General features: G+C 39.0%; 1 protein-coding gene across 1 annotated transcript; it reads right to left on the bottom strand.

Annotated features, from left to right (window-relative positions):
- Positions 1-893: 893 nt before the first annotated feature.
- dnaja1 (DnaJ heat shock protein family (Hsp40) member A1) lies at positions 894-14,591 on the bottom strand. The gene is made up of 9 exons (XM_056408758.1): positions 14,504-14,591; positions 12,606-12,757; positions 9,924-10,116; positions 8,926-9,030; positions 8,446-8,673; positions 8,242-8,356; positions 3,986-4,101; positions 3,037-3,137; positions 894-2,699 (listed from the first exon to the last, which is right to left on the bottom strand). Exons 2-9 carry the CDS (start codon positions 12,735-12,737, stop codon positions 2,466-2,468), a joined length of 1,224 nt encoding a protein of 407 aa, XP_056264733.1. The 5' UTR covers positions 12,738-12,757; positions 14,504-14,591; the 3' UTR covers positions 894-2,465.
- Between the last annotated feature and the right edge of the window lie 17 nt (positions 14,592-14,608).

Raw genomic sequence — 14,608 nt, 5'->3', positions numbered from 1 at the left:
CGAGAAGCGAACTTTGAATTGGAATATCAGAATCAGAATCCGTTTATTGCCAGGAATGTTTACACAAACGAGGATTTTTTTTTGGCGAAAGGTGCAACATTTGACATGACAAACAATCAACACGACAGCAACAGTGCAAAGTGTGTATTAACTTAAGTATAAGATAAAGTTAAATATAGATAAACAAATAAGACAAAGATAAACAAATAACGTTAAAGTGTTTAGGTGTGCATTTCAAGAGACATGTGTATTTAAGTTAAAATGTATGTTACATGTGACGTGTGTTTAAGTTAAAGTGCATGTTAAAGTGACGTGTGTGGAGGAGGCCTCCAGGAGGGAAGAAGGAGGAGGGAGGAAGGAGGAAGAAGAGGAGGTAGTCAGTCAGTGGGGGACCCGGGCTCCATTGATGAGCCCGACTGCCGACGGGAAAAAACGTTTGGTGTGGCGGGAGGTCTTTGTCCTGATGGACCGCAGCCTCCTACCAGAGGGGAGGGACTCGAACAGGGAGTGTCATGTTCTCGGGCTGAGACTGATGACGTTTCACGAGTCACAAGTAGAGGAAAGTACGCACAAGTACGCATATTGAGAAACGCCGTGAGAAACGCAGTTTGAATTGGAACATGTACTCGGGCTGCATCTGATGACGTTTCAGGAGTCCACAAGTACGGACAAGAACGCATATTGAGAAACGGCTAGTGATAAACGCGGTGTCTGTCCAAGCCTACTGAGCACAGACAAGAGTTCCAATTAGCTAGATTAACTGAAAACACCTGTGTGGTTATTCAGAGGAAACCATCAGGTAAAACAGAAAGCTTGAAACTGTATAAAGGACTCTTACATGTCCTGCTAACTAAAGTAAATATCACTCACAAAGTAATACCACAATTTAGAGAGACCATCAAACTGCATTTATTAGAAAACATGAGCATAAACAAGTAGATCATTGGTCCTAACAAACACATACCCTCAGTCAAATTGCCAACTTGAAAACACTTATTTAAATTGAACTTTGAGTAGAGTTCCCTGGAGATTATGAGTACTCACTAATTTGCATCTGCTTCAACAATTAAAGGAATCGACCTTTTGGTGAGCATAGTTGTGTTTTACAATATCTAAGGCAAAATTGTCACAGAAAATAAAACCTGCATTATAGCTTCAAGTTAAGTTATCAGGCTTTTAAACGAACAGACACTTCAAAGAGGTACCAGGTGCATTGATTTTAAGTCCCTCCATAACCTCCCGGCTTATTTGGCATTTACGATTAAAAGACGTATCTTCTTGTGTGCCTACATCAGTAAAAACCCATCAACAAGTTTCTTTGATTTAAAAATGTGTAATTTCCAATGATTTTGAAAATCGAATAATCTCAAGAACATTCAATCTTTAATATAACCTAAACAATCACTCTTTTTCTTTGTAAGACTTGGGTGCAACTTGGCACTCAACACTTTAAAGAGAGGGAAAACATTTGCCATGAAGAATTATGGGCCTGTTATACGAAGCGAGAACAGGTTATCTGAGATCTCCTTTTGCCAAGTAAAACCACGGAAAATTTTGAACATAGAATTATGTTAAAATACCTATTCTGAATTTGACTTTTTCAGATAACCTGCTTCTAGGAAACCCCCCTGATTTGTGATTTCAAAATAAAGTGACTTTTTTAATCTTTGACCTACCCTGCCATTAATATGAAGTCCTATTTGGCTCATATCAAACTGTTGTTTACACATATGTTCTACTTTACACGATAGGTTTTCCAAAAAACAAATGCGGGATAACCAGACAACTGATTGCAGCTAAAAAATATGAAACCTAACTTAGATATTAGTTTGAAAAATCTACATTAGTGGTGTAAACTTGAATACTGCCACGCCTGAATCAAGATCGCCTTTACCACTAACTCGCTTCTTCTTGCCACGTTCTCAAGATCGTTAAATGTCTAGAAAATAAAGGGTAAAACAGCGTAAACATTCAACTAAAGTCTCAATGCACATACACCCCCCCACATACATTTGACACACACACACACACACACACACACACACATCAACAAGTGGTTTACAACAACTGCTTTAGTAACACTATAAAAAAAGTTATATTCATCTTAATATTGGCATCTTTAGTGTAAATGCATAATAAGCAGGTGGTCTTTATTCAGCCAAAAGTTTTTTTGAAGCCTCTGATACCCCTTGTCTCTCAGTGTGATTTAAAAAAAAAAAGAGAAGAAGTTAAGATAAGGTCCAAGAGATGAAAAGGAGTCCCACTCACCAAGAAGTTTATCCTGGAACTATGATTCTCTACACCATCCAATGAGTATTATAATAATACATCAGGAGTGTGTTGGGACACTGTTTTCTGATTTGAGATTGAAAAAAAACGTTGAAAAACACCAGTTAAATAAAAAGTGCACTCAATTCCAAAAAGGTGCTTTACTTTAGAGATGAGGGGAGGGCTTCAGTTGTCACTTAAGACGTCTGGCACTGAACACCACTTGTGCTGGCATAGTCATCTTCCTCCATGTAGTAGTACTGATGGTTGTTTCTTTTCCTGTTGTCAAGGTCACAGTCCTCTAGGTCGGCGTAGATGTAGAGGTCATCGTCCATACTTTCTGGCTGTTCTGGATCCAGCTTTTCTGGGAGGAAGCGCTCCAGCATCTTCAGCTTGTCCTCAGAAAGAAAGTTGGCTTGTGGGAAGACCACCTAAAAAGGGGACAAGCACAAACAATGTTATTACATAAACCATGTTTAGCCTCAGCAGTTAAAAAGTTTTGTTCTTTGGTATTTTGAAAGTAAAACAGGAAAAGGAGACATAACAGAGACAAATGTGAAAGAACAGTAAGACGAAATTTATATCACAAAGCAATCAAGTATGGGTGTGGCAAGTGTGTTGTTTGTTACAGGTGATGGATGTGTGTGCGCGTGTGTATGCGACTGATGTAGATTTATTTTATTGAAAAGAAAGCATTTGTAAAATATAACCAATAAGTAAAAGCTGAATACCAATTACAAAGAAAATGGCTATGGAAAAGATTCTTACCGAGAAGTGAATAATAAGGCGCCCTTTCTCAAACGGTCTGCGGTACATGGGCATCCCTTCAGTCAAGACACACTTTGTGTCTCCAGGCTTGATCAATTCCCCTGTGATTAAATTAAATCAGGCCACATTAGTCATGAAAAAAATATATAAAACATTAAAACTATGTTTTACATTCTCTTGTCATCTTTAACGCCAATATGTTGATATTGTTGATTGCTCAGAGTGAATAGAGACTCGGCTATAATTGGTTTATTCTTGATCAAAATAGTTTATTTTATATATATTGGTGGAGAAACATCAGGCTTTCTTTTGAAAAGTTGTCAAGTATTTGTTTAGCACCTATTAATAAAAAAATACAGGTCCCTTTTCTGTGTTACGTCTGTTGTCCCCTTTCCTCTCTGGTAACTCTGCCTAGGTGTGATGCATTGCTTAACGTGTTTAAAAGTTTGTAGACATCAAATTCATGGAAATAATTTGTAACTGTTTTGGGGAAACAAGAGGCAGGTATTGTGTAGTCAGAAAAACACCAAACTGCATTCTAAAATAGTTTAGTTCAACAGCACATCAGTCTGACCGCTGTCATTAAAAGACTTATCAAGATAAATGGTGTAATTCACACATTTGAGGAACAATACAGTCAATGTATATAATGTGGAGTGCACACTTCTAAAAAAACACTCTCCAAACTCACTCAGCAGTGTTCCTTCAGCTGCATTGTTTGTGTGAAAAGTAAAAGGGGCAGTGCGATTGATTACAATGTCTGTTTGATTACAAGTTTTTTTTAAAACTGAATTGAATTAAACAATTCCTGTCCCGTGTTTGTTTACTTGGGTGTGCTGGTGCAGAAATAAAATACATATTTTCCCTTTCAAATACTTCCAATGGGGGAGCTTGAGCCTCAACTTGAAATTCAGTAAAGGGTAGCTGTGCATTTAATGGTTTGGTTCACCTGGACGTGAGGTGATGAGGAGTGTTCTGTTGTCCAGTGTCTGAACAGGTTTCTTGAAACCACATAAAGCCTCAACCAGCTGCAACTCCATTGACGTGACCAGGTCCTCTCCTTTCCTATTGACCGCAAGTTGAGAAAAAAATTAATATCAAACCGGTGATTTCACTGGGCAGACTGGATTAAAAAATAAAACAGTGTGCTGCTATGAAGCATGGGGTAGCAGGGCAAATACTAATATGTGTAGTTTTAATCAAATGTTATTCGGTGTGGCTTGCGAAGCCAGGCTGCAACGCCGCACTGACTGTTGCCCTGCGGGCTTATTAGTTGGAGTGCTTCAGCAGTCCAACTATTGTTCTTCACTTCTTTACTTAAACTTCTACTTCTATTTCTTCAATACCTTTTTTATACTTCATCTAGTCCTTCATATATTCAGCTATAGAAACTATTCAAATATTTAAAAAATGTAGGTTCTTCAGGAATCGAGAGGAAAGACTTTTCATATTTCTAACTGTTCTTAATATAAATATTTGATGGTTATTATTTTGATTGGGATCACAATGGAGAAAGTCTTCAACTTTAAATGCTTCTAAGATCTTCATACTTGCAGCTAAATACACCATTCAAATGTTCTAACTTTGAATAAACCTTCAACAATTACTGTATATTTTCATATCTTTTTTTATCTTTTCAAATTTCCAAATGATTAATTTTTACAATGCTTACAATGTCAGCATACGTTCAGCTAAAAGGCACAATTCCACCTTTAAAATGTTGACAATATTGTCAGCTATAACTGTATAATTCAACTTTTTTCGATAGCTCTTATAGTTATTTAACTGTCCCCGTTTTAGCTTTGTGTGTTTTTCAGCTCGTCTTGCAGTTTTCAATGAGTGTGTGAGGGGAAGCTTAGAGCTGTGATGTACCGCTAGAATGCAGTGCTGCGTCAGAATCTTGCGAAAAAAAGATTTGTATATCATCACGACAGCCACAATTCTCACTCTTTAGGCATTATTGATTGTATAGTAGTAGGGAATCTTGTGCTTGTCGTACACGTGTGCCAATGTAATCCAACAGTTTCCCAGATCTTTCGAGAGGAGCCTTAACGAGGGAGCAAGTCCACATTTTGCCCCATAGAGCACCATTATATCTTTCCCTCCAAAAATATTTCTCACAGACAATCGTACCTGATTTCTAAATCGCTGCTAGAGACATATTTATTTTACGACAGTCCCACCATTCACACTATCTGTTCATCAAGTCATCCTTCCTCTCAAAAAATATTGGGGAAAGAAATGTAGCTATGGTTATCTGACTTTTTGAGATAGCTTGATCGGAGTTCCCTAGCTTTAACTCCATGTTAAACCTGGCAACTGTCTTCCCTTTGAAGTGATTACTATGCAGTGTTTCCCCCACCATTCTATCAGGGTGGCGGCCCGCCCCCGCTGAAATCTCCGCCCGCCACCCTTTAATTTTGTCTATAGTGCCAGATTACAGCAGAAGTAATTTAAGGTCCATTTTCTTAAAGAGCACGTCTGTTATTGATCGTATCGACACAACAGCATGTCATTTTTGTCTCTACATGTCGCGTTAACACTTCTCGGCTCTCCGTCTCGCGCGCCACAGAGCTCCGATGCCGGCGTGTCTGCGCGCACACAGGTGCTCACACTCTCCCCCTTTTGCCGTGGGTGCCCTTTCCTATCTCAGGGGGGGGCATCGTGAAGGAGTTAAGCTTAGGGCACCAACATGGCTAGCAGCGGCACGAGTCCCCCGTCTTATAACTGTAATAGTAATAACAAATATACATTGTCATTATATATAATATGGTCAAGTTCATTCATGAAACAACTTCCTTTCTTTGGGCTTGAACAAGTCTGTTCTGCCTCTACCTGGTTGTCACAATACTAAAATTATAACTTTTACGATACCTGCCATAAATATCATGATACCCGATACAATACAATATCATTAAAACAATACGATACCATAAATACAATACTGATATATTTATCTATAATAGTAATACATAAAACATTTGTATGGTTCACTTTTTACCAACTTTTTCAACACTTAAATGGCAGTAATAATAGTATTAGCCTACAGCAAGATATGAATAAAACTACATGGTGCCATCATAGCCTTGATTATACACGGCTATGTGGCCTTTTATCTGTATCTGACCAGATGATACAGAGTTCCTTCAGTATGAGCAATTCTAGAGTTACATAACTTTACAGACTGCATTGTAGACAAAGTACTTAAACATTTCACTTCTGGCATTTTCTTTTTTGAAGTCGAAAGACGGTCTCAAAAGCGCCGCCACTAGAAGCCACTCGCTGTGCGAGCGCTGCGCAGCGCAGTGCGTGCAGACAGCATGATACGGAGCGGAGCAGCGCGTGCGCTCTTGATCGCGCGCTCTCTTAATGAAGTAAAAACTAAATACAAAAAATATGCAAAATCATATCTTTTTAACGTACGGATAACTTGTTAGTATCGATACGCCGTGCAGCATGACCGCAGTAGATGTAGCGGGCTGACATTCAAGCTAACCCGAACCCCCCAAACGCTGTAGACATCTTAACGCTGATTGGCCAAGACTCGACACATCCCATTAAAGATGTTTTATTGCGAAGATCACCACATCCCATTTTCTCCGCGTCTCACTGCAATCTCAATGGCAGAGGGCGAGTTGACCCCCCCCCCCCTAAAAACAAAAACTCTTTGGATCAACACGATTCACGTGGACGACCTATTCTGATTTCAAAACGGCGAATTTCACCGAAAGGTGACAAATTTGCAGATATGAAGATAGGGAAGGAAGAAAAGAAATGTAGGGAGGATGGAATGAAGGGAGCAAGGAAAGGGATATATGTCTCTCCTCCCTGAACTCCCTCTATGCCCCCCCACCCCCTGCTCTCTCTATTTGTCTCCAACACATAGGAGCAAACTGACCTTATTATTAACTAGTGGTGCGAAAAATAACGCGTTAACTCAGTTAATTCAATTACAGGTTTAACTAGTTTTTTTTTTTTTACCGCATTTAACGCATGCGCAGAATGAGCTTCCAATCTGTCTGTTGTTGGTCGTCGGGACGAAAAAAAAGTCACTTGCAAAATGAGCTTCCAATCCACCACTTCAATCTGAACTCTGTCCGCTCTCATGCAGACGGTCTGTTCATCGGTAATGATCCTTCCGCAGGTTCACCTCCGGAAACCTTGTTACGACTTTTACTTCCTGTAGATCAGGGTCTCAACACGTCGATCGCGACCTGCCAGTCGATCGCGGCGTAGTGTCGGTAGATCGCATGACATTAAAGAGATTGGCCCGCCCCCTGACATGTTCTCTTTAGCACGTCTTTGTTCTTTTATTAAACTAAACGTCTGTTGTTGATCGTATCTCCACAGCAGCATGTCATTTCTGTCTCTTCGCGTTGCGTTAACACTTATCGATCTCCGTCTCGCGCCACAGAGCTCCGTGCGCGCATCGGGACCGAGCAAAAAGTCACTTGTCAATCTGTCCACCTTTAGATTGTATCATGGTGGAGTTAATGGTTGACAAACAAGAGAAAATGTTCTGTTTAACCCTCCTGTTACCTTTACATTTACTAACATATTTTACCCTCGGGTCAATTTGACCCCAGCAATTAAAACCTCCAGAAAATTATTAGAGTTAATATTGCTTCCCAAGTTTAAGTGTGAGGTACTTTATGTTTGTTTGTTGACTACCTAAATAGCCCTTTAAATAAATAAAAAGTTGATATTTCTGATATGTTTGACACAGTGAAAAACAGCCTGGGGTCAAATTGACCCCAAAGAACACCGACATTAAACATTGAATGGGGTCAAATTGACCCGAAAGGTAACAGGAGGGTTAAACATTCTGTTTAGGATGAAGATGTATTAATGTTCCATATGGAAGAAAACTGCTAAATAACTGCTGAGTTGCAGCACCATTGTATAGAAGAATGTATAAATGTATATATCCGTCTTTTGTCATAAATCTCTATGTTCTCACAAAATATACCGAGAATATCGGTAATATGTGATTAATCATGATTAATCCACAAAAACCTGTGATTAATCCGATTAATTTTTTTTATCGTTTCACAGCCCTATTATTAACACATCTCACTCCCGGTAATGTTAGACATGTTTATAATATACATATATATAAACACCTTTCGGTGTAGTTTGCAATATTATTACATCTACCAGGGTAGGCTACATTAGGAACAAAAGACACTTGATAACATATAGTACCTGGTGAATTGTGAATGTTCTCGTTGATCCAAGACGATGATGATGTCCCCTGGCTCAATTCCTGGCTCCTGGTCGCCTTCTCCATGGAAAACGATCTTCTGGCCATCTCTCATTCCTGTGATAGTAAAGTGACGTTGTGATGTAATATTTGTTTTTTTAGTTTCCTCTTTAAGTAGTTAGAGATAGATTTATATAAACAATCACCTTTGTCAATGTGGACCTCCAAAATCTTCTTCTGGCGCAGGATCTTTCGACCTGCGCATGCTTTGCAGCGGTCCTTATTGCTGATTCTTTGTCCTTGGCCCTGACAGCTGTGGCACACTGTAGACACCTGCTGCACCATACCTGGTATTAGTTGGTGCATGCGCACCTGCATGCCCGTACCATGGCAAGACATACACATCTGTGCAGCTCCTTTTCTACTCCCACGACCTGCCAAGAAAAATAAACTTGTCATCACAGAAGAAAACGAAGATGACAGCTTTGTTTTTGGTATATTATATAAACTGCGGGTCCTGATGTTCGAAGACTTGATTATATTACAAGATTAATCCATTTTGTTATAGGACAAAGAGCCTTTTCATTTCCTGCGTGGATCAGCAAAATCCTTCTTGGTTTACAGAACAAGTCCCGTAACGGACAACAAGAGCACATAAAAAGTAACGTGCGCAGAAAAAGACGTACCTTCACATCTCTCACAAATAGTATTCTTCTGGAGAGCAAGTTTTCTTGTAGCTCCATTATAAAGATCTTCCAGTGTCACTGTTATCTGATGAACAATGTTCTTTCCTGGGGCAGACAAATCAGAGATGTCAGCAATAGTGTTTCTTGAAATAAGGTGGCCACTGATAAGAATTCATCAATACACTACTTTCATCAGTTCACACAAACAAGCCGTTTTCTGCTACTTAACCTAAACTACAAATAATAGGTACCACAGAAACATCGCACGACTGTACAAAGAATGTGAACGAGAGTACGAGAACTGTGATGGAAGGTGACGCTGGGCATCAGCTGAGTGTTTACTTCGCTTATTGAGGCATAACATATTTTTAAGCCATGCCCTATGGTCACAAAAAAGAAAATAAGTTAAGACTTATTCTCTGAAATATTTGATAGCCTTGCCTAGCCTTTAAAACTGATAGGCCAAAGTAAGCACACTTGAGCTTATAGCCCCATTGATACAGACGTTGAGATATTTAACAGTTGACTTTTAAAAGAACTACTAATCTGCCAATATATATTTTCTTTATATGAATACAGCGTTGGGATTCGAAAACAAGGAAATGTACTGGGCCATTCATTTTACAGTTAGAAAAATGGATGTTTCACTTTCGGGGAAAAACTATAGACTGTCATTTCTGTGCTTCAATTTCTCATCATTCGATAAGTGAAATTTACACCAATACTATTATCTATAATTAACTACTTGGTCTTATGCCACAATTAATTTTATATTTTGTGGTTTGGACTGTTGATCGGACAAAACAATCACACGTCACTGATTAATCTATAATGAAAATAATCAGTAATTCCGGACAATAATTTAATATGGCAAATTCTTCCTCAATAGTGCTGCCTCTGGCTCAGAAGACGCATTGTATTGCTTTAAATAATTCAATCAAACCTCAAAACTTTTAAAACCGAAATTCTTCTTCAAAGCTTTGTGATTATTTCTGTACCTTTTCGCTCTCTGTGCATCCGACTACCCCCACCAAAAAACAAATCAAAGATGTCCATGGGCGATGCAAAGTTCCCTCCACCGCCACCACCGCCAGTCCCGCCTTCCTTTATAGCCTTTTCACCTCCACGGTCATATACCTCTCTCTTCTTGGCATCTGACAAAACCTCATATGCCTGCGAGATCTGTTTGAACTACAAAGAGAAGCAACAAAAATACATACATACTTCTTTAGATCAGTGGTTCTCTACCTTTTTTCCGTGATGTACCCTCTGTGGAAAAAAAATTCAGCCAAGTACCCCCTAAAGAGCCCGAAAAAAAGGTGTTAAAAAAAAAAAAAAAAACTCATATAGAGCGCTGTGTTATCACTGTAGAAACTGAAGATTGCATTGGTGCATTGAACTGAGTGCATTTGCACTTAGATTTTAGTGAGAAACTTGAGCTGATGATCATTGTCAGTCTTGTCTGTGTGTGATCATCTCATCTCCAGGCTCAGTCTGTTACTTTGATCAGTCGCTGCAGAGAAGGAGGCCTCACATCAATATGTGGAGGCAAAGGGGGGGGGGGGGGGGTCGCTGCTCCCGTTTCACACACCCAAAGCTGTGCGAGTGTGGATATGGCTTCATCTGGAGACCTTGGTCACATGACTATTGTGTCTATGTTCAGCTCCCATGTGTTCACAAATGTGCATTGCGTGGCCAATACTGTATGAAGATGATGCTGTTGTTCAAAACGTCATGTAACACAGGGCTCATCTTCTGACTGAGTCCACATCACGTCGGACTTTTCTGTTTGTTGTTGCAGAGCTACACCCTTTTTAGTTTATGTTATTTCGAGCAAAAACCTCAAAAATCGGGTGGTTTGCAAAAGGTTAATGAGCCATACGATCCTTTCGCGCAACGAGTCCTCTCGTGCTGCCTTTAAATATCGTATCTCGAGATGACCGGAATTCAAACAGTTTCTCTTAAAAAACTCAGCTGTGCTGGCTTCATGCTACTGTTGACTAATCTTTCTCCACAGAAAGGGTGGTTTGCAACTCGTGGACTTAAAACTAGGGCTGTCAATCGATTAAAAAAAATTAACTAATTAATCGCACATTTTGAAATTCATTAATCGCGATTAAAAGTTTTTCTTTTTAAAGACAAAACTTCACACAGAGCTGTGTTTTCAAAGAGGCTCCTACCTATAAAGTGCCAGCGAGGTATTTAATATCTTGGATGATAAATTGTTTCTTCAGTGAAACATCCAGATTAGTAAAAAAAAAAAGTGTATTTGAGACCCCATTGATCCTCCTGTCATCTTTAACATTGGACAGCAGCAGAACCAGTGGCCTTAGTAAACTAACTGACATTCAAATATGTCATGTTAACCCTCTGGAGGCTGGGGACATTTTCTCCATTTTACAAAAAAATTTAAATTCACCTTTTAAAGGCGTTTTCATATGACACATCCCCACGTGTTATACATCAAACATTCCAGAACAATCTCATCTCTATATATTGAGGCTCAGTTGTCCTCGCGCTGTGTTCTCTGTCTTCTCTGACTGACAGGCTGCTAATGAGCCTCCCCTGTGTGGTGGGAGGTCCTTTGTGATTGTGTCATTGGTTGTTTTTTCCGCAAAATGTTGACAGACAAACGGATTGACAAATCACGTTGAAGGTTTCGTGTGACGAGTTCTTTCCGCGCCGCGTCACCCGACACGTCGCCCCTCCGTTCCTCTGTGTATCAGAGGGGGAGACGGGAGGAAGGAGGAGCAGGAGGAAACCCGACTGATTCATCCACGAGTTTAAACTGATTTCTGCTCCTTATTTTCGCGAAGAAATAATTGTTTTAAAAACGGAAACAGTGTTAAACCGTACTGCCGCTGTTTGACACTCAGGAGTGTAAAAACTTCAACGAACACCGGAAGTAAACAAAGTTGTGTTAATTGCGGTAAAATATTTTAGTGCGTTAACGCGGCCAAATTAATCGCATAGATTAACGCGTTAACGCTGACAGCCCTACTTAAAACCAATTAATATCCGTGTTTTCAACAGCATCGCTGCTCCGCTTCAACCACTCCATTGTTTAAGTTTTCAAGGCAGCAGTGGTTGGCAGGTGATTACAGGGCGTGTACCAGTTTAGGGCAAACCATCCTGATATGGGAGGGACGCAGGGTTTTCGGAATAAAACTTTAAATAGCCTACTTAATATACAATTAAGTTAATGAACTTATGTTTTATTGATAATTAATTAAATAACTATTTAAAAAAAGATTTTTTAATGGATGCTAATTATAAACATTTTAAAAAGATCTCACGGACCCCTTGGAGTCCCGTCACCTACCCCCAGGGGTCAAAACACATTTCAAGCAATATACAACTGCTTAACAAGGTATTCTACTATTTGGCATTGTATGCAAAATAATAATTGAGGTCTTCTTGTATAAGTTAAGTGTTTTATATGGCTTTGGCATATGCCACAATACCATTTTTATAAACCCATTAAACATAGATTTAACAGTGTTCACTCTGACAACATTTCAGTTCTACAATCTACTGGGATCTAAAATCATGTTAACATGTTTTTATAAGATTAAGACTGGTATAAGGATACTTTCATTAGAAATTCCTATCCAAGGAAAATGACCTGCATACAAATTAATTACAGCTGCAATGTTTCCAAGTGCAAAAAGGGTACTTACTTTCTCTCCTTCAGTGGGATTTTTATCAGGGTGAAATTTTAAAGCTAGTTTGCGATAGGCCCGTTTCAGTTCGTCAGGAGTAGCATTAGGTTTCACACCCAATGTATCATAAAAGCCTGTTTCCTTGACCATGTTTGTCTTTCACCGTCTACCTTGAAAAGTAAAAGAAAGGGGAAACAAAGGCAGTATTTAGATCTTCAGTTCCAGTTGAGCTCCTAAACACTTCCAAAACCTAGTTTAGTCTCTGAACAAAATTTTAACAACTTGGTGAGAAAGTAAAGATCTGAACTTTCAATTTGAGGAAAGAGAGGCCTTTAATATATGCACAAAATACAGCATATCGTCATGCTGTGATGTCTTTGAGAGGCCTTTATGTTGTTGGTGTAGGAAATTTTAGACATGGGGCCTTATAGTCAGCTTTAAAAGGGCTAGATTTGGATATGCTTATTGATGTTATTGACAACAACTTTATACAAAAATGTCTTTATATTCCATCTCTGTCGTGTAAGAAAATGTAGGTGGACAAAAACATTTGAAATATCTGAAACGTAACAAAAGAAAAGACAATACAATCATTAAATATGTCCTCAAAAGCCATCCTGTCTTGTTGCAAGACTTTTGTAGTAGCATTACCCTCTACAGATGCAATTAATAAACTGACAAGTTGGTGTTTATCAACAATTAAGGATATGCTTATATTTGTATTGGACTAAATGTTAGTCTCTCTTTTCAGTGTTTACAGTATCCCTGTTCACTGCTAATCCATGGGATTTGAATGAAAAGTGACCTATGCATAGACGTAATGAAACCATTCCGGCAAAAAAAATTCCTCGTTTGTGGAAACATTCCTGGCAATAAAACTGTTTCTGATTCTGATTCTGATGTGAATGTTTCTCAGGTGTGTGTAGATGTGATGACGATGTGTAGTGATTGTATAGAGCTAGTTGTTATTAAATCAGCATACATTCAGCCATAACTCAGGCTGTGATAAGGGTCACATATTATGTGTAGATTAATACTCCCTTGTCTTTTAGGGACACCTGAGATATACCCATATACAACTAATGCAGTGTCAAGTAACAGTCAGGCAATACATCCAAGATTCACGGTTGTAATGTTTAAGTAGATACTATTTAGTTTGGGATCCGTTTTAATAGGCCCTATAGCTTAAGCTTTAATGTATGTGACGGTGTGACGGCAACAACACCTGTGTCTATAATAACGATTACGTCGACGCAATACCTCTTTAAAACAGCTAGATATACCTTTATTTGTGAAAATTAGTGAATGATTCTAACAACGTGGTAGTCGTTTCTCCTTCCCCTTTGAAAACGAGCAACGTTAGCTCAGTGTAATATTAATTCACAGTGCTATTGTGTGACATGGACAATGATTGATTGGAATTAAATAATCCAAAATGCATCTTGATATATATTTGGACCACGAGTCCGACATGAAATGAAGATATTACGTGTTAGACAGCGAAAAAAAGAACACAAAAAAGAGGATAAAATAAAAAGTACTTTTTACACGTCATGCTTGTTTTCATTAACGTTACTTGTGTTATCTAGCTAGCTAAAATGTTTCCTCAAATCAGGGGAGGCAAGAGCTAGCAACCACGATCTACACCGCTTTATGTCACGAGATCATCACACGTGGTTGTGTTGGTTAACAATAACATTATTTAATTGATGCTGATATATTAGCAACAACTTATATGATGAAGGCGACCAGGTTTAAGACCTTTTAGGCCCTTTTCTCTTCAGGTAGCGGTACCGAACCTAGCACAAGATAGCCTGGCTAATGCCAACGTGCGAATTCAACAGTTTTTTAATCAAAAGAATGAAATGAGAAACTGGTATACATAAGGTATGTAGTCACAGTTCATATTGTCCAACCTTGTATGAAGCAGTAGTTTGAATGCTCACGACCTCCGATCACAGAGACTCTTCCAGAAGCTTCTCTTCTAACCCGCCTCTACAAAATCTGATTCGTGACGTCAG

This window comes from Pseudoliparis swirei, chromosome 24, assembly GCF_029220125.1.
Source record: "Pseudoliparis swirei isolate HS2019 ecotype Mariana Trench chromosome 24, NWPU_hadal_v1, whole genome shotgun sequence".
In the NCBI taxonomy this organism is placed as follows: Eukaryota; Metazoa; Chordata; class Actinopteri; order Perciformes; family Liparidae; genus Pseudoliparis; species Pseudoliparis swirei.
This window is presented reverse-complemented; position numbering and strand designations above follow the sequence as displayed.

Excerpts from the sequence above, each read along its gene's own strand:
- dnaja1 (XM_056408758.1), bottom strand. The coding sequence starts at position 12,737 with ATGGTCAAGGAAACAGGCTTTTATGATACATTGGGTGTGAAACCTAAT. Across the intron at positions 10,117-12,605 it reads ATCCCACTGAAGGAGAGAAA|TTCAAACAGATCTCGCAGGC; the intron begins GTAAGTACCCTT and ends TTCTCTTTGTAG. Across the intron at positions 9,031-9,923 it reads GATGCACAGAGAGCGAAAAG|GAAAGAACATTGTTCATCAG; the intron begins GTACAGAAATAA and ends TGTCTGCCCCAG.